We start from the raw sequence: 23,637 nt of genomic DNA on the forward strand, positions 1-23,637 counted from the left end.
GTTAAGCTACTCACACAGTTGTTCAGGGAATCCAGCTTCCCCGTCAACCTCGCCTGTCCTCAGGTCGCAAGAAGGGATCGCAGGACCACAGACGCTGTGACCGTCGTAACTATGACTCAGCTGCTAAGCCATGTCTGAATTTTGAAGGGGTTCTGCAACCGTCCTTTTTTTTTTCCAGGGCTGTCGTAACTTCGGACAGTCACTAAGTCAAGGGCAAAGGCAGAGCTCACACCTCAAATGATGGTTGGTTCATGTGGGTGGACTGCAGTGCCCGAATCAAGCCAGGTTGGCTTCCCCGTTGACGGTTTGTGTCAAAACAAACCTCGTTAATTCTTGGTCAACTGGAACTGCGGTGCAAGGAACCCTTCCAGTTCCTGCACTGCCAGGCTCCAAATGGAAGTCAGGAGTAACGCAGGAGTAACGCGCGACAAAGCCTGCAGGCCTCCATATAACAATCACTGGGCTGGAAGGGACCTTGGGGGTCATCCAGTCCAACCCTCTGCCCGAGGCCCTATATTATAACATTTCAAAATGACTCAGTCAAGGAGGCTGAAGGGCCTTGGAGGTCATCTAGTCCAACCCCTGCCAGAATTGCCCTCAAAGGGAGTCCTATGCAGGGGGTTTTTGGGGGGGGGGAGGGGCATCCTGCTATCCCTTCCCCGGACTCCCACCTCCCTGGAGGATGAGGATCTTTTCCTGAGACCCCCGCCCGCTCGCCCAGCCGCCACGTAGTGAGCAGCCCGGCCCGCAGGAGGGGGAGGGGAGGTCCTCCTAAGAAGCCCCCTCCCCTCCCCCTCCAAGGTGACGCGCGAGGCCATACAGAAGGTCCCGCAGACTAGCGTCTTCAACCGGACGCCCGCTGCAACGGGATCGCTGGGTGGGTTCCTCCTTTTCACAACCCCCCCCCCCTCTTTTGCAGCTGGTGGATGGGGCTTGGCGGGGAAGCATGGGCTCTGGAGCCCTTCCCCAGGGGCGATGCTGCAGGGCGGGCGCTTGCGAAGGAACCGGGGGTGGGGAGGGCAAGGCGGAGACACCTGCCCACCCCTCCAATTGTGTTTGCGAGGGGGGCACCTTTGGGGGAGGAGCTGTCCCCCCAAAAGGAGGCAAAGCCACCCCCGAGCCTCCAGCTGCAGGGGCAGCGAGCGTGGCTTGGCAAAAGCCCACCCGGCCCAATCCGAGTCCCAGAAGACCCCCTGCCCTTTTCTTCCAGCCGGGAGGAGAAAGAATCCTTCCATTCCCTCCCCAGGCGGGACCTCTTGCACCAAGGCGCAGCCGCATGGAAGGTGTAGTCCTCCTCCCCTTCTTCCAAAGGGGGGGGCGGAGGAGGAGGAACTGGGGAGGGTGTCGCCCGAGAGGAAGCCCCCTCCCCTCCTTTCCCGTCCCCGCAGATCAGGGGAGGAACCTGCGGAACTGGAAGCCACGCGGCTTGGGGAGGGGGGAAAGGGGGAGGGTTTTTTAGCCCCTCCCCTTGGAAGATCGCCCCGCCCCGCCGGTCCACCCGCTCGGCTTCCGCGGCCACCTTCTCTCTCTCTCTCTTTCTCCCTCTCCCTCTCTCTCTCTCTCTTTATTTTTCCCCGCGTGGGGAGGGCGGAAGCGAAGAAGGAGGCTGCTTGCAGGAAGCGTTGGGGTGGGGAGATCAATTGAGTGGGGCGGGGGGCTCCAGCCAGGCGGCGAGGGGTTTCTGATCCTCCTCTCCACCCCGTTGCAGGAAGACCCGTGATGCACAGCCGCAAATCGCGCGTGGGGCGGCTCCCGGGCCGTGCCGCTCCCGAAACGGAATCCGAAACGGGTCCAGGTGAGTGGTGGGGTTTTTGGGGGGAGGAGTGCTGGGGGGGCTCCTACAGCCGACCTTCCGGCCTGGCTGCACGTGGTCCTGCCCCTTGCAAAAAAATTAAAACAGGGAGGGGGGGAGAGGAAGAAGAGGAGGAAAGGACCCTTCCTCCTCTTTGCAATGAGGAGGCTGGGTGGGGGGACTTTGTAACGAGCGGGGGAGGGGGGTGACCTTGGGGCATCCCTTAGGAGGAGGAAGAGAGAGACTAGATTTGCAAGGATTTGGGGAGGGGGTCCCAAGCCCTTGCCAAGCCATCCATCCATCAACCTCGCCCATCATGCAATCTTTGCAAAAAGCAATTTTGCAAAATCTTGCCTCCCACCTTCCTTTTCTCGCCCCCCCCCTTGCAGAGGCCAGGTAAGAGAGAGAGAGAGAGAGAGAGAGAGAGAGAGAGAGAGAGAGAGAGAGAGAGAAGGCGCCGCTTGGCATGCTGGGGCTTGTAGTCCTCCCCCGGAAGCCAGCGAGCCAGGTGAGAGGTGGAGGATGACGTCATCGGAATCCCCGGGCAGAGAGCGAGCGAGCTAAAAAACCGGTCCGGGCAGCTTCGCGTCTTCTCGACTTCTCATGCAATCTCGGGGAGGGGGGTTGGTGGCAAGCTTTCCAATGGAGGAGATCCTGCTGGGGAAGGGGGCTCCCTGTAAGCAAAGGGATGGCTGGACCCTGGGGGAGACCCCCTGCACCCACACAACTCTCCCACCTGGCAGTTTGTCCCAGGATTTGCTTTTGGGGCCTGGGTGATCTAGAAAACGGGTGGGGATCCTTTAGGAGTGAGGGGGGGCTGTGTGATCTAGGAGAGGGGTCTGAATTAAGATCCTTTAGGGGGGCTTTGCGATCCAGAAAAAAGGTGCCACGTTTTCCTCAGAATTGCGATCCATTGAGGGCCTGTGTGATCCAGAAAAAAGGTGCCATGTTCTTCCCTGAATTGGGATCTTTTAGGGGCCTGTGTGATCCAAAAAAGTGCCACGTTCTTCCCGGAATTGGGATCTGTTGGGGGGCCTGTGTGATCTAGAAAAAGGGTGCCACATTCTTCCTGGAATTGGGATCTTTTATTCGGCTGTGTGATCCAAAAACATGCCACATTCTTCACCGAACTGGGATCCTGTGTGATCCAGAAAATGGATGCCAGGTTCTTTCCCAAATTGGGATCGGGGGGGGGGGGCTGTGCAATCCGGGGGTGTGTGTGCCAGGTTCTTTCCCCCAAGTGGGATCCTTTAGGGAGTTGTGTGATCCGGGAGAGGGGCGCTATGTTCTTTCTGAAAGCAGGATCTTTTAGCGTGGCTGTGTGATCGAAAAAATGGGTGCCACATTCTTCCCCGAATTGGGATCCTTTGGCCGATCACCCTCAGATGATTCCTAAAGTAAAATTAGTCAAAGCAACAATCATTGGAAGAGAGTCTCTGCAGCTCAGGGTTGAACTGTTCGGAGCTTGGGGGTGGGTGTTCCTTGCAGACATCTCGTGACCCAACTAGGCTATGTCATCAGTGCTGGAAGGGAGGAGGGGGAGGAGAGGGAGAAAGAGGAAAAGGGGTGGGGGAGAGATGGAGGACTGGGAGGTCCTTGGTGCTCTCTAAGCCTGGTTGTTTCTGTGCAGACGTCCCGTGACCCAACTAGGCTACGTTATCAGTGCTGGAAGGGAGGACTGAGGGGGGAGGAAGAGGAAAAGGGGAGGAGGAGGACTGAGGGTGTCCTTGGTGCTCTCTGAGCTTGGTTGTTTCCGTTGCAGACATCTTGTGACTCAACTAGGTTAGGTCATCAGTGCTAAGAGGAGGAGGAAGGGCTGTGGGGCCCTTGGTGCTCTCTGAGGTTGGGTGTTTTCTCATGACTAGTAACATCATCAGTGCTAGAAGGGAGTGGGCTTTGTGAGGAGGAGGAGGAGGAGGAGGAGGGAGGAGGATTGTGGGGTCTGGGTGCCCTCTGAGCATGCTGCTTTTCTTGGGGACATTTCATGACCCAAGTAGGTAATATTGACTCCCACTCCCTTGTAGCACTGACTCTGTTACCTAGTTGGGCAATGAAATGTCTGCGAGAAAAACCACCCAACTCGGAGAGCGCTGAAGGCCAGGCCCGAAATCTCATGTGCCCTGAAGCTCTAAGTCCCTGCCAAGGACAGTAACACCCTGCTCGGTTCCATTCAACTCCATTTTTTAAATATTCTATTTTATACTCTATTCCATTCTATATTCTATTTTATATCCTAGTCTACTCCATTCTGCATTATTTTCTATTCTCTTTTATATTCTATTCTCATCCTATTCTATATTCTATTCCACTATATTCTATTCTGTTCTATTCCTTTGTATTCTTTTATATTCTATTCCACTCTATATTCTACTCTACTCTATTTTATATTCTATTCTATTTTATATTCTATCCTATATTCTATTCTATTATTTTATATTCTGTTCCACTCTATATTCTATTCTATTTTATACTCCTTTTTATATTCTATTACATTCTGTATTCTGTTTTATATTCTATCCTATTTTCTATTATATTTTTAATGTATTCTAAGTTCTCTTTTAAGTTCTATTTCTCTTCTATATTCTCTTCCCTCCCCTCCTTTTTCTTTTCTTTTACTTTTTAAAGTAACGTAAGGGGGGGGCCCTGGGACCCTGCTCCCACCGTCTTAAGTGTGGGTTTGTCGAGCGTCCGAATGTAAATTGCATAATCGCAGGGAAGCTGCAACGCTCCTCAGTGAGAAAACTGTTTCTCCCCCCCCCGGCCATTGTAACTTGGAATGGTCGCTAAGTGAACAAGTTGTAAGTCGAGGATTACCAGCAGAGAAGTGGGCCTTGGCTACTTTGAGACTTTTGGGACTTCAACTCCCAGAATTCCCCAGCAAGCAAAGCGGGAGGGGGAATGGGGCAAAACTCACTTAAGCTGTCTGCTTACTCCATTCTTTATTCTGTTCTATTTTATACTCTTTTTTATATTCTATTCCATTCTATATTCTATCTTCTATTCCATTTTGAATTTTATTTTATCCTCTATTCTTTTCCATTCTATATTCTATCTATTCTATATCCAGGTTTGCTGGAGAAGAAATAATAAAATGAAATAAATAAAACAATAAAAGAACATAAAATAGCATAAAATGAAATAACAAAATAAAGTAAAAATATGAAATCAAATATATAAAAAATAAAATAGTACATAAAATAAAATATTAAGTAAACAAAATAAATAAAATAATGAAACAAATAAAATAATACATAAAACAATAAATTAAATTAAATTCAGGTAGTCCTCGAGTTACAACCACAATTGAGCCCAAAATGTCTGTTGCTAAGCAGATAGAGTGAGTTTTGCCCCCTTCCCCCTCCCCCTTTGCCAGCGGGGGAATTCTGGGAGTTGAAATCCCACAAGTCTTAAAGTGGCCAAAGTTGTTACCTTCGAGATTGCAGCCAGTCCTCGATTTGCAACTGTTTAAACTTACAACAACGGCACTGAATTTTTTTTTTGACCGGACCATTTTTCACACTTAACGACCATTGCAGCATGGTCACGTGATCAAAATTCATCTGACAACTGACTCGTATTTAGGATGGTTGCGGTCTCCCCCGAGTCACTGAGATTAGCAGACAGAAGATATGGATGGATGGATGGATGGATGGATGGATGGATGGATGGAGAGAGAGAAAATAGATAGATAGACAATGTATGTGTGTGTGTGTGTGTGAGAGAGAGATGATAGATAGATAGATGAGAGAGAGAGAGAATAGAGATACGAGATCAGCAGACAGAAGATAGGGATGGATGAATGGAGAGAGAAAATGTGTGTGTGTGTGTGTGTGTGAGAGAGAGAGAGAGAGAGTAGATAGATAGATAGATAAGATTAGAGAGAGAGAGATAATTGAGATATGAGATTAGCAGATAGAGAGAGATAACCAAATTAAAATGAGCAAGAATTAAATAGAGACAAATAGCAATTTAAACTAGGTCCCACCGTACAACATGGATGTCCAATCTTGGCAGCTTTAAGACTTGGGGACGTCAACTCCCAGAATTCCCCAGCTCACATGGTTTGATATTCAAGTCCCCACGTCTTAGAAGTTGCCAAGGGGGGACACCCCGTCTTTAAGAGATTATTATCGTGTATAGTGGTTTTAATTTTTCGCAAGCCACCTTGACACGGGCTACAAATGAACGAAGCGGCACAAATCAGGGTCGCGATATGTCTTTTAGCAACCTCTCTTTGAAGCTCTCTCTGTTTTCTCTGCAGAAAAGGGTCTTTCCATGGACGGGATGGACCAAGAGCCAGTGGCGGGGCGGACCCGCCAGAGTTCCCCTCCGGGAGAGAAACCGTTCCCTTTCCCGGCCTGGGAGGAGAGCTCAGGGGACGAGAATGGGCTGGTCATTCACAGCCAGGTGGAGGAAGAAGAGCATAAATGTGCCATGTGCGGCGAGAGCTTTAGCCAGCCGCTGGGCCTGCTGCGCCACCAAAAGCAGCAACATGCTGGCGAACGAGCCTTTGTCTGTCCGGAGTGCGGCCGGGGATTCAGCCTCAAACACAACCTCATCATCCACCAACGCATCCACACCGGCGAGAAGCCATTCGGCTGCAGCGTCTGCGGTAAGCGCTTCAGCCTCAAGCAGAACCTGCTCACCCACCAACGGGTTCACGGCGGCCCAGCCCGCCGCCCTTTCTCCTGCCCCGTCTGTGGGAAGCACTTCCGGGAAGAACGGCTGCTCACTGCTCACCAGAAAAGAGACGACTGTGAGCAGCAGCAGCAGGGCAGCCTGGAAGACCAAACGGGGCCTGTCGATGAGGAGGGTGAGGAGGATTTTGCGCGCCGGCGACTGAGGGTCAAGCATCAAGAGAAGCCTCCCCAAACCCGGGCCGCCTTTGCCCGTCGGGGTTCCGAGGAACCCTTAGGGGGACGAAGCGGCCTTGCTGGCTCACCAAGGACCCGGCAAGCCAAGGAGGAGACCCCCAAAGACCTGAAACCGAGGCTCCGCAGGGGAGACGCTCCCTTCCAGTGCTTGACGTGCGGAAAGAACTTTTCGCAGAAAGGTAACCTGGCGGCACATCGTCGGAGTCATCGGGAGCGGAAGTCCCTCAGCTGAAGACAAGCCGAGAGGGTGTCCTGCAGGGGCTGAGCAATCGGAGCGGTGGCAGGCAGCAGGCTTGAGAAAGGGACCAAGAGCAGGCGGCCAAGGAGAAAGTGCAGCCCCCTCGCCATCCCAGATCTGGTCGCTCGAGCGACATACTGGAAAATATTTTTTTACGTTCCCCATCAAATCCCTTTTCACGTCTCGGGACCGCGAACTGACAAAAAATTACAAGATACAGGGTGCTTCCCATATTTCTGCATTTTTGTACCTCCTTTTTTTCTTTTTGAGCCATTTATTTCCCGCCTGGATCGAGTCTCACATCCTCCCTTCTACATTTTGCATTCCATTTTTGTCCCTTTCTGACAGAAAACCAGCTCATTTCTTCAAAGAACGCCGACCGTAGCCGAATTGGACCACTGCCTGGCGAGAGGGAGCAGGGTCAGAGCTGTGCCAATGAGCCCGGGACCCAGGAGGGGGTGGAGGTTTGGGATAGCCATTGGAACACCCGAGGCATGCGCCGTGAACAGAGGATCATGAGTCTCCTCGGAAGCAGTTCCTTTGTCATTTCCTGTGGATTTGAACCCGAGACCTACAGCGTGGCATGTCGGGGACCATATAAATACTTCCATTGACAACTACATCATGGAACTAGCTGAAACATGCGGGCATCTTTGGGCTGCTCGGTCATGCTAGAATCCACCAAGGAATGGAGGAACCCGCCAGAGATCCGTGTCCCACGGAAAGTTCCTGACCGCTCCCTACTCGGGAGTGGCAGTACAGGACCATCACCGATGTCGATTCGGCAAAGAGAGGTTGCTTGGAAGATCAGCGTCTGTGAAGATTGTGGAGAAGCGGGATGGGAAATTCACAATTTGGAGGGGCTGTGTTCCCCAAAACCCCTCCCCTTCCCCTGCAAGTTCTGCCTGTGGAGAAGACTCCTCCCCCCGCTCTGCCTCCCTTCGCTGTGCAGCTGGGCCTCAACGCTCACTGCCGTGCCTTGGCGCTGTTACCATGTCCGGCCTGTTTTAGAAGCTTTCAAGCACTCCTGGTGGAGCTGGACCTGTTGAGCTACAGCAGAGCCGCTGCCTTGCCGAGGGGGCCTGTCAGGGGTGCGTGACTCCAGTATACGAAGGTCTCCAAGAGGAGGGGTGAGAAAAGGGGGTCTCGGAGTGAGGCGGCGCAGGACAAAGGCTGACTGTGCTCTCTCCTTTGCGCTCTCTCTTTTCCTTTCTTCCCTCCCTCCTTTCTCTTTTTTTCACCCTCTTTTTCTATTTTGTTTTTTCCCCTTCCTTCCTTCCCTCTTTCTCTCTCTCTTTTCTTTTGCTTCCTTCCTTCCTTTCTCCTCTTTTTCCATTCCTTTCTTTCTCACTGGCTCACTCTCACTCTCTTGCTTTCTTTTTCTTTCTCTGTTTTCTTTTTTTTCTTCCTTTCCTCTCTCCCTTTTTCTGTTTCCTTCCTTCCTTTTCCTTCTTTTTATTCCCCCTCCCTCTTTTTTCTTCCTTCCCATCTTCCTCCCTCCCTCCCCCTTTTCCTTCCCTCCTCTCTTCCTCCTTCCCCCTTTTCCTTCCCATCTTCCTTTCTTCCTCCCTCCCCATCCCTTTCCTTCCTTCCCTCCCTCTCTTCTTCCTTCGTTCCACTCTCCCTCCTCATTTTATCTTCCTCCTTCCCTCCCTCCCTCATGCACGCCCACCCACCCACCATTCCTGCATCCCCTCAGAGCAAATCGCCCTGCAGAATTTCTGCCCCACATTGCCAAGGAATATGGATTTCCCTGCTGATCTTTCCCGGAGGGAACACTTGAGTGCTCCGTCAGGCTTTCGGTCCCCGGACGTGAGGTCATCCACCCGAGGTTTTTTGGCTCTTCGGAGTCGTTCCAGTGGCCGCTTCACAGTGGGGTTGGGGGGCAAGTGACTTCTGGGGGTCCCCCCTTTGCTGTGTCACCCGCATGAAGCCCAAGTCCCCAAACTGAATTTCGACCAGTTTGCTTCTCAGTTCTGGCTTTGGGACCGTAACTGTAAATTAGCACCTATAAATTGTGGCACCCCCGAATCCAGGCTCCTTTCTCCACAGATATTGGGGTCCCCATGCCATGCTCTCCCCTTCGTCCTCATCCTCAGCTCACCCAGGAATCCTATCAATTTATGCACTGACAGAGGGAAAAGCTCTCTCTATGCCCACCCAAACTCAACCTATGATTGCTCCACTGTAGAAATGAAATGAAATAAAACAAACACCCTCCTCCCCACTCGGGATGCATCCCCTCCCCACTCAGGGGGACGGGGACACACCCCATTCTTAAGGCAGTCAGTGCATGGGCCAAACCACTACAGATCAACCCCGTTAAATTTACCTTAGCGTATTTGTGAGGACCGAGCCTGGTGTCTGTCTCTCTCTATCTGTCTCTCCTGCCTGGCTTGGGGGAGGGGGGAAGCAAATCCCCCCCTTATGCCTCCAGTGACCTCTGACCTTCCAGCCATTTGGCTGGCGAGAGGAGGTGAGCAGAAGAGGGGCCAAGAAGGGGCGCTTCTCTTAGTTGCCGGGAGTCCCATTGGGGGCCCTACCAAATTTGGAGTGGGGGGAGATATGTAAAATTCTGCAGTTTTTGTAAGGAGGGAATCACCCCCCCCCCTACCAGGCCCCTGGAATTCTTGCAATCACCAGGACGTGAGACTCACCTCCCGGCCACATCTAGAGAGCGGCGTTCTCGGAGTTGTCATATCTGCGGGGCTGCTGTCTCGGGATGTGGGGTAAGTTTCAGTTGGGGAACAGACCCCTCCTGCCCCCACCCAAAGGGAGCCCCCAGAGGATGCCACTGGGACCAGTTCCACAGGCAGTGGGGACTGTTGTGATCCTAGATACATGTTCCAAGAACAGCGTGACCTGCAGCTCAATCTCAAAATATCCGTTCACTTCTAGGGGAACGGAGCGTTACCCTCGGAAAGAAAAGTTGCACAGCAAGTGAAAGGATATTTTTTGGGGGGTGGGTGGGTTTCATTTCCTGTTTAACTCTACCGAGGCCTTGCCCCCGCTCTCCCCTTCCTCCCCGGATGGCCCCTCCTGAATACCTTCGCACAGCCTCTCGCCACACCGACAACAGACTCCTGGAGGATTCAGCTGCCTCCCTCTTTCCACAGAGGCGGAAAAGTACCAGGGTGGGGTGTGTGTGGCCTGCTTGGGGATATGGGGGGGGGGGGTGTCCCCTCCATGGGGCGTCGACTGCAAACGGTTGTGCTTGGGTGACAATGCACCTTAATTCTTCCTCCTCCCGGAGCCTCTTTCTCTGTTGAATAAAACGTTTTGCCTTCCGTTCGGTGCCTCGTCGGGGCTTTTTGGTGGATCAGGCTGAAAGAGTGTTGGGGGGGGGGAGGGCAAGTGCAGCTGACTGGGTGGGTGTGGCCAGCTCGAGGCCACTCCCCAAACTGTTGGCGTTTTCCCTCTTTGCACTGGGTAGACTGTGCTGAAGCCATGCTGGCTCGATTGTTTTCGCATTGGTTAAACCGGACAGAAGCTATAAGGGCCGTCCTCTTACATTTTCCTGGGGGGGGGGGGGGGGGCATGGGCTGGATCCGGCCCGCGGGCCTTGAGTTGAGCACCCGGTTTAAAGAAAGGGTACAGAATGAAATGGGAATGGCAAAAACGAACATAATTTGGATTTCTTTTCAATGGTGAAATAGCATAGTTAAACTGTCCGACAAGTGGCCCATGCGAGTCAGCCACAGTGAGTTACTGGCCACCGCAAGTTGTTCCATTGTTTTCGGATTCCACTTGCTCCTCCCCACCCAGTTTCTGATTCCTGGATTGTGTCTCCCCCCCCCCCCCCCGATGCACCCTGGGGCTACCCCGAATCACCCAGCTCAGTCCTTCAGGAGGAGGTAGAACCCTTCCAGGGTATCTCCCCAGCGGAAGAGGGAACCAGTTCGGGTGGGGGCAGGAGGCGGCTGGCTCCCTCAAAATCTCGCCCCAGGGAAGACAAAGGCCCAGCCCTGTCTGCGGAGGGAAGTAATCGCCCAGGCCACCTCCCAGGGCGTAGCCAAGGGTATCGGGCAGAAGGAAACCCGTGCAGGGGCTTCTAAGCCTAGGCTGCCTCTGGCACAGACAAGGGGAGGTTGAGGAATTCGGACTATCAGAGGACGAAGATCTTCCTCCCGATAAGCCGGCCTTCACGGGGCTGTTCAAGCCTTCCCTGTTTAAATCAATCCTTCACAAGGCCAAAGCGGCCACCGAATTAGGGTCTACTCCTAAGAGTGCGACCGTTGCGCCCTCCTCTACCAATACCCCAAAGAGGGTCTGTTTAAGGAAATGGCTCCTAGCCAGGCGTTAATTCCAGTTCCAGATTTATTCATGGACGTGGTCCAAAGGCTCAGCCCAGCACCCTGACCAACCCTAGCGGAGGGGATAAATCCCTTTATTTGGATAAAAAGTAGGATGGAGGATGTTCTAAAGTTGCCTGAGGTGGATGCCCCGGTGGTCTCCTTGACCTCCAATTTGAACCTGCCAGCAGACCTTCTGGAAGGTCTCAAGGCAGAAGACAAAAGATCTGAGGAGGCGTGCCATAAAACACACCAGGGGGCTGCCTGGGCCATCAGGGCATCCACCTCAGGCATCCACCTCAGGGGAGACATGATAGCAGTGTTCCAATATCTCAAGGGCTGCCCCAAAGAAGAGGGAGTCAAGCTATTCTCCAAGGCAACTGAGGGTAGAACAAGAAGCAATGGGTGGAAACTAATCAAGGAGAGAAGCAACTTAGAACTGAGGAGAAACTTCCTGACAGTTAGAACAATTAATCAGTGGAACAGACATTGCCTCCAGAAGTTGTGAATGCCCCAACGCTGGAAGTCTTTAAGAAGATTTTGGATAGCCATTTGTCTGGAACGGTATAGGATTTTCCTGCCTAGGCAGGGGGTTGGACTAGAAGACCTCCAAGGTCCCTTCCAACTCTGCTATTGTATTGTACCTCTGCCTCTTTTTTCATCAGAGCATCCCTCCTCTGGCTGAGGCAGCTGAGATCCAAACCTCCCTCTGGGGGATCTTGGTGGCGGCATGATCTCAACAAAATCAGCCGTTGAATACTCAGCTGATGCCTCTCTGAATGCGGCAAAGTTCACATCTAGAGCTCTGGCACCTAATGTAACCTCACGCCGCCTGCTGTGGCTCCGTCACTGGCAGGCAGACATGAAGACTAAGTGGAAGCTCTCTTCTGCCCCCTTCAAAGGAGGACAGCTCTTTGGGGACGCTCTGGACAAGTTTGTCATTGAAACTAAAGACAAATGAAAGATCCTTCCGGCCTCCCGAAAGAAGAACGAGCGTAAGAGCTCCGGTTCCTTTAGGAAGCAGTCATTTCAAGCGCAGGAGTCTGCCCAGGCGTCCACTTCCTCCCCCTATCAGAGGTCCTACCCTCGGGCAGGTGATAGGGGCCAAGATAGAAGTTCCTTCGGAGCTCGGGGTAGGCAGCAACAGCATTTCTTTCGGAAGCCATTTCGTGGAGGCGCCAACTCCTGCCAATTCTGTCGCAGGAAGTGACCATCAAGGGGTTCCTCCCATGGGGGGTCGGCTTCAGCTATACGCCGACAGGTGGGAGGAGATCACCACAGACTCATGGGTCCCCAACGCAATCAGGAAGAGCCTAGTCTTAGAATTTCTGTCATTCCCCCAAAGGACATTCATTCGGTATCCGACCCCCAAGAAGCCCCTAAAAAGAGACCTCGCGCAGACAGATTCTCCATCTCCAAATGAGGGCCATAGAACCCGTGCCAAAGGATCAGGAAAAGCAGAGATTCTATTCCATCCTGTTCCTGGTCCCAAAGTGCTCAGTAGGGTGGAGGGCCATATTGGATCTGAAGTGCCTAAATCAGCATCTGGCCTACAAGCGATTCAAGATGCAATCCCTCCACTCCATCCTGGACTGCATCAGACAGGGAGACCTGCTCACCTCAACAGGCTTGAAGGAGGCCTACCTGCACATTCCCATCCATGCAGCTCACAGGAGGTTCCTGAGGCTCCACTACGACGGGAGGCACTACCAGTACAGGGCTCTCCCCTTCGGCCTCTCGTTCCTGCCCAGAACATTCACGAAGATTCTCGCAGTAGTGGCAGCACACTTTCGAAACAGGCCGACTCGCCTAGAATGTTACCTAGACAACATCATCATTCACCCCTCAAGCTGCGACCAGGCCCGACGGGACGTTCAGGTAACCATACGGGTTCTACAACGACACGGCTTCTCGGTCAACCGGAAAAGCCAACTCGAACCGACCAAACGCATCCAACACCTCGGCACCATCATAGACTCGATCTCTTGCCAGGTATTCCTGTCACCAGACCGTCTGCGGAATCCCCGGGACAGAGTGCATCAATGCCGGCAGTCCAAGTCAGTGCTGATCATCAGACTTCCGCAGCTTCTAGGCATCATGATATCATGCCTGAAGGTAGTTCCCTGGGCGTGACTCCATGCCAGGGAACTACAGTGGTTCCTCCTGCCAATGCAAAGGGCAAAAGCCAGCAACTCCCCAAAACACGTACTGCCACCGCAGAAGGTGATTCGCTCCCTATCCTGGTGGCGAACAGCAGCAGTACAGAAGGGGTGCCTGTTCAAGGAACCCGAAAGGATTGTGGTGACATCCGATGCCAGCCTACAAGGATGGGGGGCACACTGTCAAGGCCAGCTCGCTCAGGGCAAATGGACCTAGAGAGAGGCAGCTCACAGCATAAACTGGCTGAAGCTGAGAGCAGCCCGACTCGCCTTACGCCGGTTTTCATCCCAGATTGTGGGCCACCATGTACTGTTACTAACAGACAACGTAGCAACAAAGGCCCACATAAACAGGCAAGGCAGCACCCATTCCAGAAATCTCATGACGGAGGCAGAGTCCCTGGGCAGGTGGGCGGAACACCACCTAGCGTCCATCAGAGCGGACCAACAACCAGAAGGCAGATTGGCTGAGCCAGCAGACAATCAACAATTCCGAGTGGCGTCTGCACCCCGACCTCTTCAAACAGATCATGCGGAGATTCGGCGACCGCAAGTAGACCTATTTGCCACTCATCAACACACACCTACCATGATTCTTTTCCAACTACCACTCACCCCTGGCGGAGGGGACGGATGCGCTGAGGTGCAAAGGGCCCCCAGGACTGCTATACGCATTCCCCCCTCTCCCACTCATTCCGCAGGTAGTAACCAAGCTGCTGGCAGAGGAAGTGGAGATCATCCTCGTAGCACCTCACTGGCCCAGGAGGTCCTGGTACGCGGACCTTGTCAGCCTCTCCATTCCGAAACCATGGAGAATTCCTCAGGAGCAAATCTCCGTCAGCCAAGTGGCCGTCTGTCATCCGGAACCCCAGTGGTTGCAACTAGCCTTCTGGCACTTGAGGGGGAACTCCTGAGGAAACAGAACCTCTCTGACAAGGTCATATAAACTATCCAGGAGTCCAGAAGGCCTTCCACCACTAGAATATATGAAGCAACAAGGGGCGCCTTCTCAGCCTGGTGCCAGAGGAGTGGTATAAGGGACATTTCTGCCTCAGTCCCACAATTACTAGACTTTCTCCAGGAGGGACTAGACAAGGGCCTAGCCCCCAACACTCTCCGTCATCAGGTAGCTGCCTTGTCCACCATTCTCACTAAGAGTTCTTCCCGTCCTCTGAGTCAACATCCACAGGTCAAGAGCTTCCTGAGGGGCACAGTGAACATCTGTCCTCAGATGGTTCACCATTATCCATCTTGGAGCTTGCCGTTTGTCTTACGAGCCTTAACAAGCGCGCCTTTCGAACCGATTCGGAAGGCGAGTCTTCACCACCTGACTCTTAAAACAGCCTTTCTAGTGGCCATTACTTCCGCTAGAAGGGTATCTGAACTAGCGGCTCTTTCCGTCAGGGAACAGCTATGTATTATACATACTGACAGAGTCATCTTGAGACTTGACCCCACGTTCATCCCCAAGGTCAACACTCATTTTCACAGATCCCAGGAGGTGATCCTTCCCAACTTTTGCCCCAATCCTATGCACCCTAAGGAACGTACTTGGCATAAGTTGGACGTGAGATGGGCTGTCCGCATTTATGTTAAGCGGACCAACGACTTTCGATGTTCCGAATCCTTCTTTTTCTCATTTCATCCTGGGTCGCTGGGCCGCAAAGCATCATCCTGCACCATTGGGCGTTGGCTACGGGCCTATATCAAGATGGCCTATGAACATCAGGGCAGGGCCATGCTAAGTCGCGTGTAGCGCACTCAACTAGGAGTGCAGCCACTTCGGCTGCATGGGCGACCCAAGCGTCCGTTATCGACATTTGCAGAGTGGCCACATGGGTCTCTCCCACAGCATTCATCAAAAACTATAAAATTGACACCTTTGCCTCAGCTGAAGCCTTGTTTGGAAGAAGAGTTTTGCAAAAAGTTGTCGAGGCTCCGGATAATATGGTCACTCTCCGCCCTGGGACACAATATCTTGGGTATGTCCCATGCTTGGACTCTCCAAGCAGCACACAGGAGAAAGACCATTGGCTTACCTGAATGGTTGTTCTCTGAGCACTGCGGGAGAGTCCAAACCCAGCCGGGGTCTTCTGAGGTGTTCAAAACTATGGACTATTGAGTGACTGAGGAACGGCCATCTTGTACGGTTACTTCTTCGTTTTTAAACTGATCTACACGAGGCAAAGGGAGGCGTGGTCAAGAAAAATATCACTCAGTCCTAGGGCAGTTAGACAGTGTTAACCCATGCTTGGAGTCTCCCGCAGCGCCCAGAGAACGACCGTTCAGATAAGCCAATGTTCTTTCTGCTGCCTCGTGGCTGAAACAGGGCAACCTTTTATTCAGATGCTGAAAGAAGCAGCAGGAACGGGACAGGAAGCGGCAGTGCCAGCATCTGAGTAAAAGATGGTCGCTTTCCTGCCATGTGGATCAGATTCCTCTGGAGTTCTTCGAAAAGGGAAAGCAAGCTATTGGAAATGGGGTGGAGAAGATCAAGTGGGATCCGGGAGGCTAGCGAAGACCCGGCAGGGTGGGATTGGATGGGGGAAATAGGGAGGGGGCATGTTGCAGCATCTCTGTGGTTGGCTATAAAGGCGAACGACCACGGTGTGTTGCTAAGTGAACCATCTTCACTCAAGGAGAGCCTGCCAAAACAAGGGATTTGCCAAGAGTGGTCAGTGTGGAGAAAGGATGAAACGTGGATCAGCTTTGTGGATGAGGGGTGGGCAGACTGGATCCTCGAAGGGAGGGGCTTGCCTGGCAGCTCTGATGGGGCACAGGGAAGAGGCTGGGCCCTCTCTGGGCTGGCTGGCCTTTCGCCCACTCCCACCCTCCAAATCCAGACAGGAGTGGATCCAGACCCTTTTCCCACTTTTCTCTCGATTTCAGAACACGTTCTGATCCAGCCTTAGCAGAGGCAAGAAACAGACTCCTTGTCACGAGAGCCCCCTCTTCATTTATCTCCTATGAATTAATGGCATTCACCCACCGAAAAGTCCAGGCAATAGTCCTTCAAGGAGTTAACTGCACTACAGACCTTATCAGTTCCTTGAGCTCCCAGCCAAAAATACAGTACCCTGAATCTTATCTCTACCCATGCTGGCTTCGTGTTTCCTCTACGCATTGGGTAGAGCAGGCTGATCTTCTCAGGGCTGTCATTAATCTTTGTTGGCGTTGCCATCTGTGTGGGCATGGCCAGCTTGGGGTCACTCACTGGCCGTGGCCGATTGGGTGGCTGTGGCCAACTGGGTGGTCATGGGCAGCTTGACCCAACTCCTGCAACTGCTGCCATGTTTCCTCTTTGCATTGGGTAGAGTGGGGCAACTCCATGCCGGCCCAATGTCTCTACTTCGCAATGGGCAGACTGAAGTGATGCCACGTTGGATGGCCCCTCCCATTTTCAGAATGGCAGCCCTGTTTGACCCCTTTGTCATAATGGGTCTCCCCCTATATTATAGTCTTCGGAGCTACTCATCTGCCGTCTTTAGGAAGGGTCTGGCTTTCTGACAGTGAGAAGAATGGACCAATGGGAGAGAAGTTGCCTTTGGAAGTTGTGGGAGGTTGATGACTGGAAGCTTTGGAGGAGAGAGACCACTGCCATCTGCCAGAAATGGTTTAGGGTAGGGGGGTAAAACACAAGGCAAAATGACTCTCCTGGAAACTGTAAGGAGCCTCCCATGTCGGGTCAGCCCGGTCTACAAAGTGGGAAGGAAACTCCTGGCGAGCCTAGGAAGGACCCAGTCTACCAAGTGTAAGTGGCCTAGTCTACAAGGCCCGGTCTACCAAGTGCGATGCCAGTGGGCCGGTTCAATGCGACCTGGTGTATCACATACTCAGCGGGCCAGCATGGGGCAGCCTGGTCTACAAATCCCCCTCCCCCCTCCTTTTTCTTTCTTTCTTTCTTTTTCTTTCTTTCTCCCTCTTTCCTCCCTCCCTCCTCTTCCTTCCTTCTTTCCCTTTTCCCTCCTTCCTTCCCTCCTATCTACTTCTTTCTTTTCTTCATTCCTCCCTCCCTCCTATTCCTCCCTCCCTTTTCCCTTTCTCCCTTCCTTCCTTTGCTCCTTCATCCCTCCCTTTCTTTCCTCCTTCGTTCATTCCCACTCCTTTTCTCCTGGGTTTCTCAGGAAAGATCCAGGAGAACGCAGGGGCTTTTCTCCCACCCTCCTCTTCCTTCTTTTCCTTTCTCCTTCCTTCCTTTGCTCCTTCATCCCTCCCTTTCTTTCCTCCTTCGTTCATTCCCACTCCTTTTCTCCTGGGTTTCTCAGGAAAGATCCAGGAGAACGCAGGGGCTTTTCTCCCACCCTCCTCTTCCTTCTTTTCCTTCCTTCCTTCCTTCCTTTGCTTCTTTCTGTCTCTTTTCTTCCTCCCGCCATCCTTTCCTTCCTCTCTTTTTCTTTTTTCTTTCTCTTTCTATCTTTCTTCCCTCCCTCCTCTTCCTTCCTACTTTCCCTTTCCTTCCTCCCTTTTTTCTTTCTCTTTCCTCCCTCCCTTCCTCCCTTCTTGCTTTGGCAAAGCAGCTGCGCTTCCCTTGCCCTCTGCCTCTGCGGCTCCTTCAGCCCCTGGCTTCGCCCACAGCCCAAGCTTGGCTCCCTGGGAAGCCATGGGGGGAGGGAGGTGTGGTGGGGGAGCATCCAGTTTCTTCCCACCCGTCCTTGGATTCTTTTTAGAAACAGAAGGAAGGAGAGAGAGAGAGAGAGAGAAGCTGTCACACACACCCATCAGTGGACACACAGGACTTCTGGATTCCCAAATAGTGCACCTCAGAAGGGAGCCCCTTATCCTGAATGGGGCCGACCCCTTTCCTGGGGTTCTCACTGGCCCCTCCTGCACTTGAGGAAGAGGTTCCCTTTAGAAGAGCTGCACTTGAAAGGGGCCTCCGGGGATTCACTCAGCCAAACTCACCCTGGACAACTTTACACCAGTTACACTCATGTCAAAGAAATGGTGGAATAAAACCATTCACGAGAACGGAAGAAGAAGAGTGGTGCAGTGGCCTTGAGGTGGAGCTCCCGCCTCACAATCAGAAGGCTGTGAGTTCGATCCTCGGTAGGGGCAGTTGTTTCTCTCTCTGGGCACAGTGAGTAATTATCTGCTGAACAAAACTCCGCACTGGTGACAGGAAGGGCATCCAGCCAGTAAAGACTCAGCTCCATTCAGTTGGCCCAGTTCCACCCTGATGTAAGGGATTACGGGGTCATTAAAAGACAAAAAAAGAGAATAGAGTTGGAAGGGACCTGTTAGGTTATCTAGTCCAACCCGCCCCCCAAACAGGAGGACCTACCTACATCTTTTCTGACGGATGGCAGTCCAGTCTCTTGAATGCTTCCAGCAATGAGGAATGGATGCCAAAGGAGGGACAACATGAAATGGGGATGGCGAACATCAGCATAGTTTCTGGATTTCTTTTCGGTAATTGAACTGTTAAATTATCCCACAGCAAGTTGCCCTTAAATTCTTGAAAGGCCAAGAGGCCACCAAAAGAGTCAACTGCCTCCTCTCTGGTATTGGGGGGTGGAGGGTCAGGGAAGAAGAAGCAACTTAGCCCACCTGGGATAAATGCTCTCGGCTTTGATAATGGTGCAACTGGGGGCGGGGAGTGCTTTTGGGCTGCACGGGGGCAAAGGCAAGGATATGGGGCCGGGCTGGCCTTGAGGGTCTGTGGGGCAGGAGCCTGCTGCCCTTGAGAAGATGTAAGGGGTCTTCAAAGGTAAGGACCCGAGTCTTTCACTGGCCCCCAGAAGAGCGAGGACGACCCCTAATTCCCAGACACCCTCCCCCCACCTGGGGCTGCAGGGAGACAGGCCAGAAGGTGACTTTTGCAAAAAAAATAAAAATAAAAAAGCCCTCCTCCCTTGCAGGATGGGACTGACGGAGGCCCCTTGAGAACAAGCAGAGCAGAAGAGCTGCTGGGGGTGAAATCGGAACTCTCTGAACTGGAAGGGACCCTTGAGGCCATCTAATCCAGTCCCTACTCAGGGGGTCTGGTAAGCTGACATTGGCCCAAGGACAAGGCTGGTCCTCTTCTCCCAAGCTTATTTTTTCTTGTCAGGAATGGGTTTTTAGTAACAGAATAACAGAGTTGGAAGGAACCTTGGAGGTCATCTAGTCCAACCCTCTGCTCAAGCAGGGAACCTATTTCATTTTCTAAGAGCTGAATATCATTCTAAATCTTACAAATACATGTAAATGCTTTCCCGGAAACACGGCTGCCCTTCTGACTGGGCAAATCTGGTAAGGATGAGTGGACCAACCTCACCAGTCATGCCAACTCATTCCTCCCCTCCCAACCCCTCCCCCCCACAGAGCATCTTACAAGTAACAATATTTAATAAGAACTTTGGTTGACACAAGAAATGCTACGGAGGCCATCTTGGCCAATGGAAGAAAGGATTGCATCGGGCCACTGTAAGGAAAACAAGAATTTACCCCAGAAAAACAGGACAGGGTGAGAAAGAACCTCAAGGCTGCTCTTTCTTGATGCTCTTTGGTGCCCATGGAAGCGAAGGGGAGACATTTTCAAAATTCTGCTCCTACAATCCAATAAAGTCTGAATATTTCTTGTGTTGGTGGGTTCTCGGCCTGGTCTACTTCAAAGGATTGAGGGATGGGAAGCCCAAGAGAGCGAGCGTCCTTCCGAACGGTCCAGGCTGGTAGAGAATTAGGCTGTGGGGCCAGTTGATACTGAGGGAGGGGGAGGATTTGTGTCCTTGGAGAAAGTCCTGTCATCTGAAGGGAGCCTCTTCCTTCTGGCAACCCACCCCACTGCAGAACCAGCCCCCCAATCTTTGTCTAGGGAAGCAGGAACCAGATTGGGGGGCTGGAGGGGAAAACAAGACGCCTCCCCACCAAGGACCCCGTCCCTTCTTGAGGAGAGCCACAGCATTTAGGGGATTCTGTTCCATTGGAGCTCCCCACTTCTCCAGGACACAGAGCCAACCCCCTCTCTCCCCATTCTCAGGCATCTGCTTTTTCCCAGTATGGAGGACAGAGGCACGTTCCTACTAGTTCGGACTGATTTGGACAAACTGGTAGTGGCATGCTGGCCTGTGTCACAGAACTGGCAGCGACCCAGGCTGGCCACGCCCCTGCACTGATTCCACGGCTGCTGTCATCGCCATCTTTTTTGGGAATTCTACACATGCGCAGAACAATTTCCGTTGAGCTGTACATATAGGCACAGCGCACATCCAGTGCGCACACGCACGCGCACGCGCGCGCACACACACACACACGAGTGAACCAGCAATAATACCAGCTAGAACCCACCTATGATGGGGGAGGTTTTTAGAGGAGACTGGGCAGGGGGGGAAGTGGTCCTGCTGCTAACGGGTGGGCTTTTTCTCCCCCTTCCCTGAATTTTAGGCAGCCGCCTTCCAACTTGCTGTGGGGGTGCAGGGGGTGGGGCTCTGCAAAGCAGCTGCAAAGAGCAGAGGAAGCGAGGGTGGACTTTGGGGGGGGGTGTTTCCTTGTTTGGCTAAGCAAGGATGCCACCGCCCAGAGAGTGGGGGTGGGGCAGCAGTCACAGTGGGGGCCCTGCTGAAGCTTTCTCTGGGTTCTCAAATGGATTGGAGGGGGGGCTTTCCATTTGCTATTATTAATAGTATCTTCGTGCTTCAGGTTTTTTAGGGTGCAAGTTGCAATGGGCACAGTTCCTCTTTCACCACCAAAGGGTGCAAGAGGTTTGGGAGTGTCTCCCCAGTGGCTGCCTAGGTTTTGCTGTGGCGGATTTACAGATTAACAGAGTTGGAAGGGACCTTGTAGGTCATCTAGCCCAACCCCCAGCCCAAGCAGGAGACCCTACACCATTTATGACAGATAGCAGTCCAGTCTCTTAAAAGCTTCCAGGGGTGAAGCCCCCACAACTTCTGAAGGAAACTTCTGTTCCAGGGGTTGATTGTTCTCACTGTCAGGAAATTCCTCCTTATTTCCAGGTTGAACCTCTCCTGGATCAGTTTCCATCCATTATTCCTTGTCTGGCCTTCAGGGGCTTTGGAAAATAGTTTGACCCCTTCCTTTTTGTGGCAGCCCCTCAAATATTGGAAGATGCTATCCTGTCTCTCTTGGTCCTTCTCTTCCCTAGACTAGACATGCCCAATTCCTGCAACCGTTTTTCATATGTTTTGGCCTCCAGTCCCTTCATCATCCTGGTTGCTCTTCTCTGCACTCTTTCTAGAGTCTTCAACATCTTTTTTATGGCGTGGTGACCAAAACAGTATCCCAAGTATGGTTTTACTAAGGCCTTATAGAGTGGTATTAGTATCTCACTTGATCTTGATTGTATCCCTCTGTTAATGCAATTTAGGATTGTGTTGGCTTTTTTGGCTGCCGTTGCACACTGTTGGCTCATATTTAACTGGTTGTTCACTAAGACTCCAAGATCCCTCTGACAGTCACTGCTATTAAGCCTGGTTTCACCCAGTCTATATATATGTAATTTTAGTTTATGTTGCTTAGGTGTAAGATTTTACTTTTGTCTACATCAAATTTCATTTTGTTATATGGGGCCCAGGTTTCAAATCTGTCAAGGTCCATCTGGATCTTGAGCCTATTGTCTTGGGCATTGGCTATTCCTGCCAGCTTAGTATCCTCCATCAATTTGGTAAGCTCCCCTTCTATCCCCTCATCTAAGTCATTTATGAAGATATTAAAGCGTACTTGGCCTAAGTGGAACCTTGTGGTACCCCTCTGCTTAACTCCCTCCACATAGTACCAGTTAAGGACATCTCGTTGGGTGCCGTTTGTCAGCCAGGTGCAAATCCATCTGGTGGTGAAGCTGTCTATCCCACTTTTTTCTAGCTTATGAAGAAGTAGGTTGTGGTCTACTTTGTTGAATGCCTTGCTGAAGTCTATTATGTCCAAAGTCTTTCGCTGGCCTCCTAATTTAGTCACTCTGTTAAAGAATGAAATAAGGTTGGTTTGGCATGATCTCTTTTGAACAAACCCATGCTGGCTTCCAGTTATTACTTTACTTGTTTCTAGATATTGGTGGGTCTGTTGCATTCTTGGAGGTGGGGGTGGGTGGGTGGGGAATCCAGAGAACCTGTTTCCTTCTGCTGAAGATAAAGGTTCCTGGTGAGGATCTGGACTGGTAGCATCTCCAAATTGGCTTTTGGGTTGGATAAAAGCCAGGTGGGAAGATTTCAGACTGGGGCGACGGACACTTTCCTGGTTGAAGAACACAAAGGCTGCTCAAATTCTGACCACCTTTTTTACCCTCTGTGCTCTGCCCATGTGTGTCCATCAGTGGGATTCAAATTCAGATTTTGTGGGCGTGGCGTGGCTTGGTGGGCGTGGCAGGGGAAGGATACTGCAATATCCCCATTTCCTTCCAATCAGCTGGCACTTGCCAGTCAGAGCTCTGAACTACTCACAATTTCAGCTACCGGCTCTCCAGAACTGGTCAGAACCTGCTGAATACCACCTCAGTGTGCATGTGCATGTGTATGTGTGTGTATTTGTGTAAGGGAGAGGGAACTGGGAAAGTGTGGGGGCAGCCGCTTCATCCCACTGATCACCCTCGCTGCCAAAATGAACATTCTTCCGACCCCATCATCCTCTCCTGGTTATCCCTCTGGTTGCTCCAATTGGCCTCAGGGGAGGGGGCCACAACTGCATCTCAGACGTCAGAGGGTCTTTCCGTGATGGGAGGATGAGCACTGGAGTTGGAGGATGCAGGGCAAAATCACTGGGGTATCTCCAGGACGTGGTTAAAAGTGGATGGTCACCACGGAGCTTCTGGATACTCTTCAGGGGTAGCCCCATGTAGTGCGTGTGTTGCAGAAGTCCAATGACCAGACTTTAAGCCAAAAAGGGACACAAGTGGCAGGCTGGCCTGTGCATGCATATGGGGGCCTCTCTCCTTCCCCACTGGAGCACCAAACTGTAAAGATTGAGGACCGCTGGCCTATACAGCAAAGGATGGGGCAGATGGGTGACCTGGGGAGGGGCGCATCCATGTCAGCCTTCAGAGGCCAAGAGGAGCCACTCACAAGTGTACAGCCTCCTCCCTGGTAGCAGAAGTGACTTCACCCACCTTGGATGCTGTTGGCTTAAGAGGGAAAAAACCCTTTGATACTGGTGCAACTGGGGAAGGGGAATTTCCCCCCCAGCTTCGATTGAGGTGCGGATCGCCAGCCCTTCTCTCCTGAGCTGCCCTGGGGCAAAGGCAAGGACATGAGGGTTATGGGGCAAGATCCTGCTGCCCTCGAGAAGGTGGAGCAGGGTCTTCAAAGATAAGGACCCGAGTCTCTCACTGGCCCCCAGGAAGGGCGAGGAAGACTCC

The 23,637-nt window shown here is 52.2% G+C and overlaps 1 protein-coding gene across 1 annotated transcript; it reads left to right on the forward strand.

Moving 5' to 3' along the window:
- The first annotated feature begins 1,588 nt into the window (after window positions 1-1,588).
- LOC309401014 (uncharacterized protein) lies at window positions 1,589-10,193 on the forward strand. Its single transcript, XM_081969903.1, has 2 exons — window positions 1,589-1,795; window positions 6,054-10,193. Exons 1-2 carry the CDS (start codon window positions 1,720-1,722, stop codon window positions 6,896-6,898), a joined length of 921 nt encoding a protein of 306 aa, XP_081826029.1. The 5' UTR covers window positions 1,589-1,719; the 3' UTR covers window positions 6,899-10,193.
- The last annotated feature ends 13,444 nt before the right edge of the window (window positions 10,194-23,637 follow it).

This window comes from Natrix helvetica (assembly GCF_964273705.1).
Source record: "Natrix helvetica genome assembly, chromosome: Z".
NCBI classification, from domain to species: Eukaryota; Metazoa; Chordata; class Lepidosauria; order Squamata; family Natricidae; genus Natrix; species Natrix helvetica.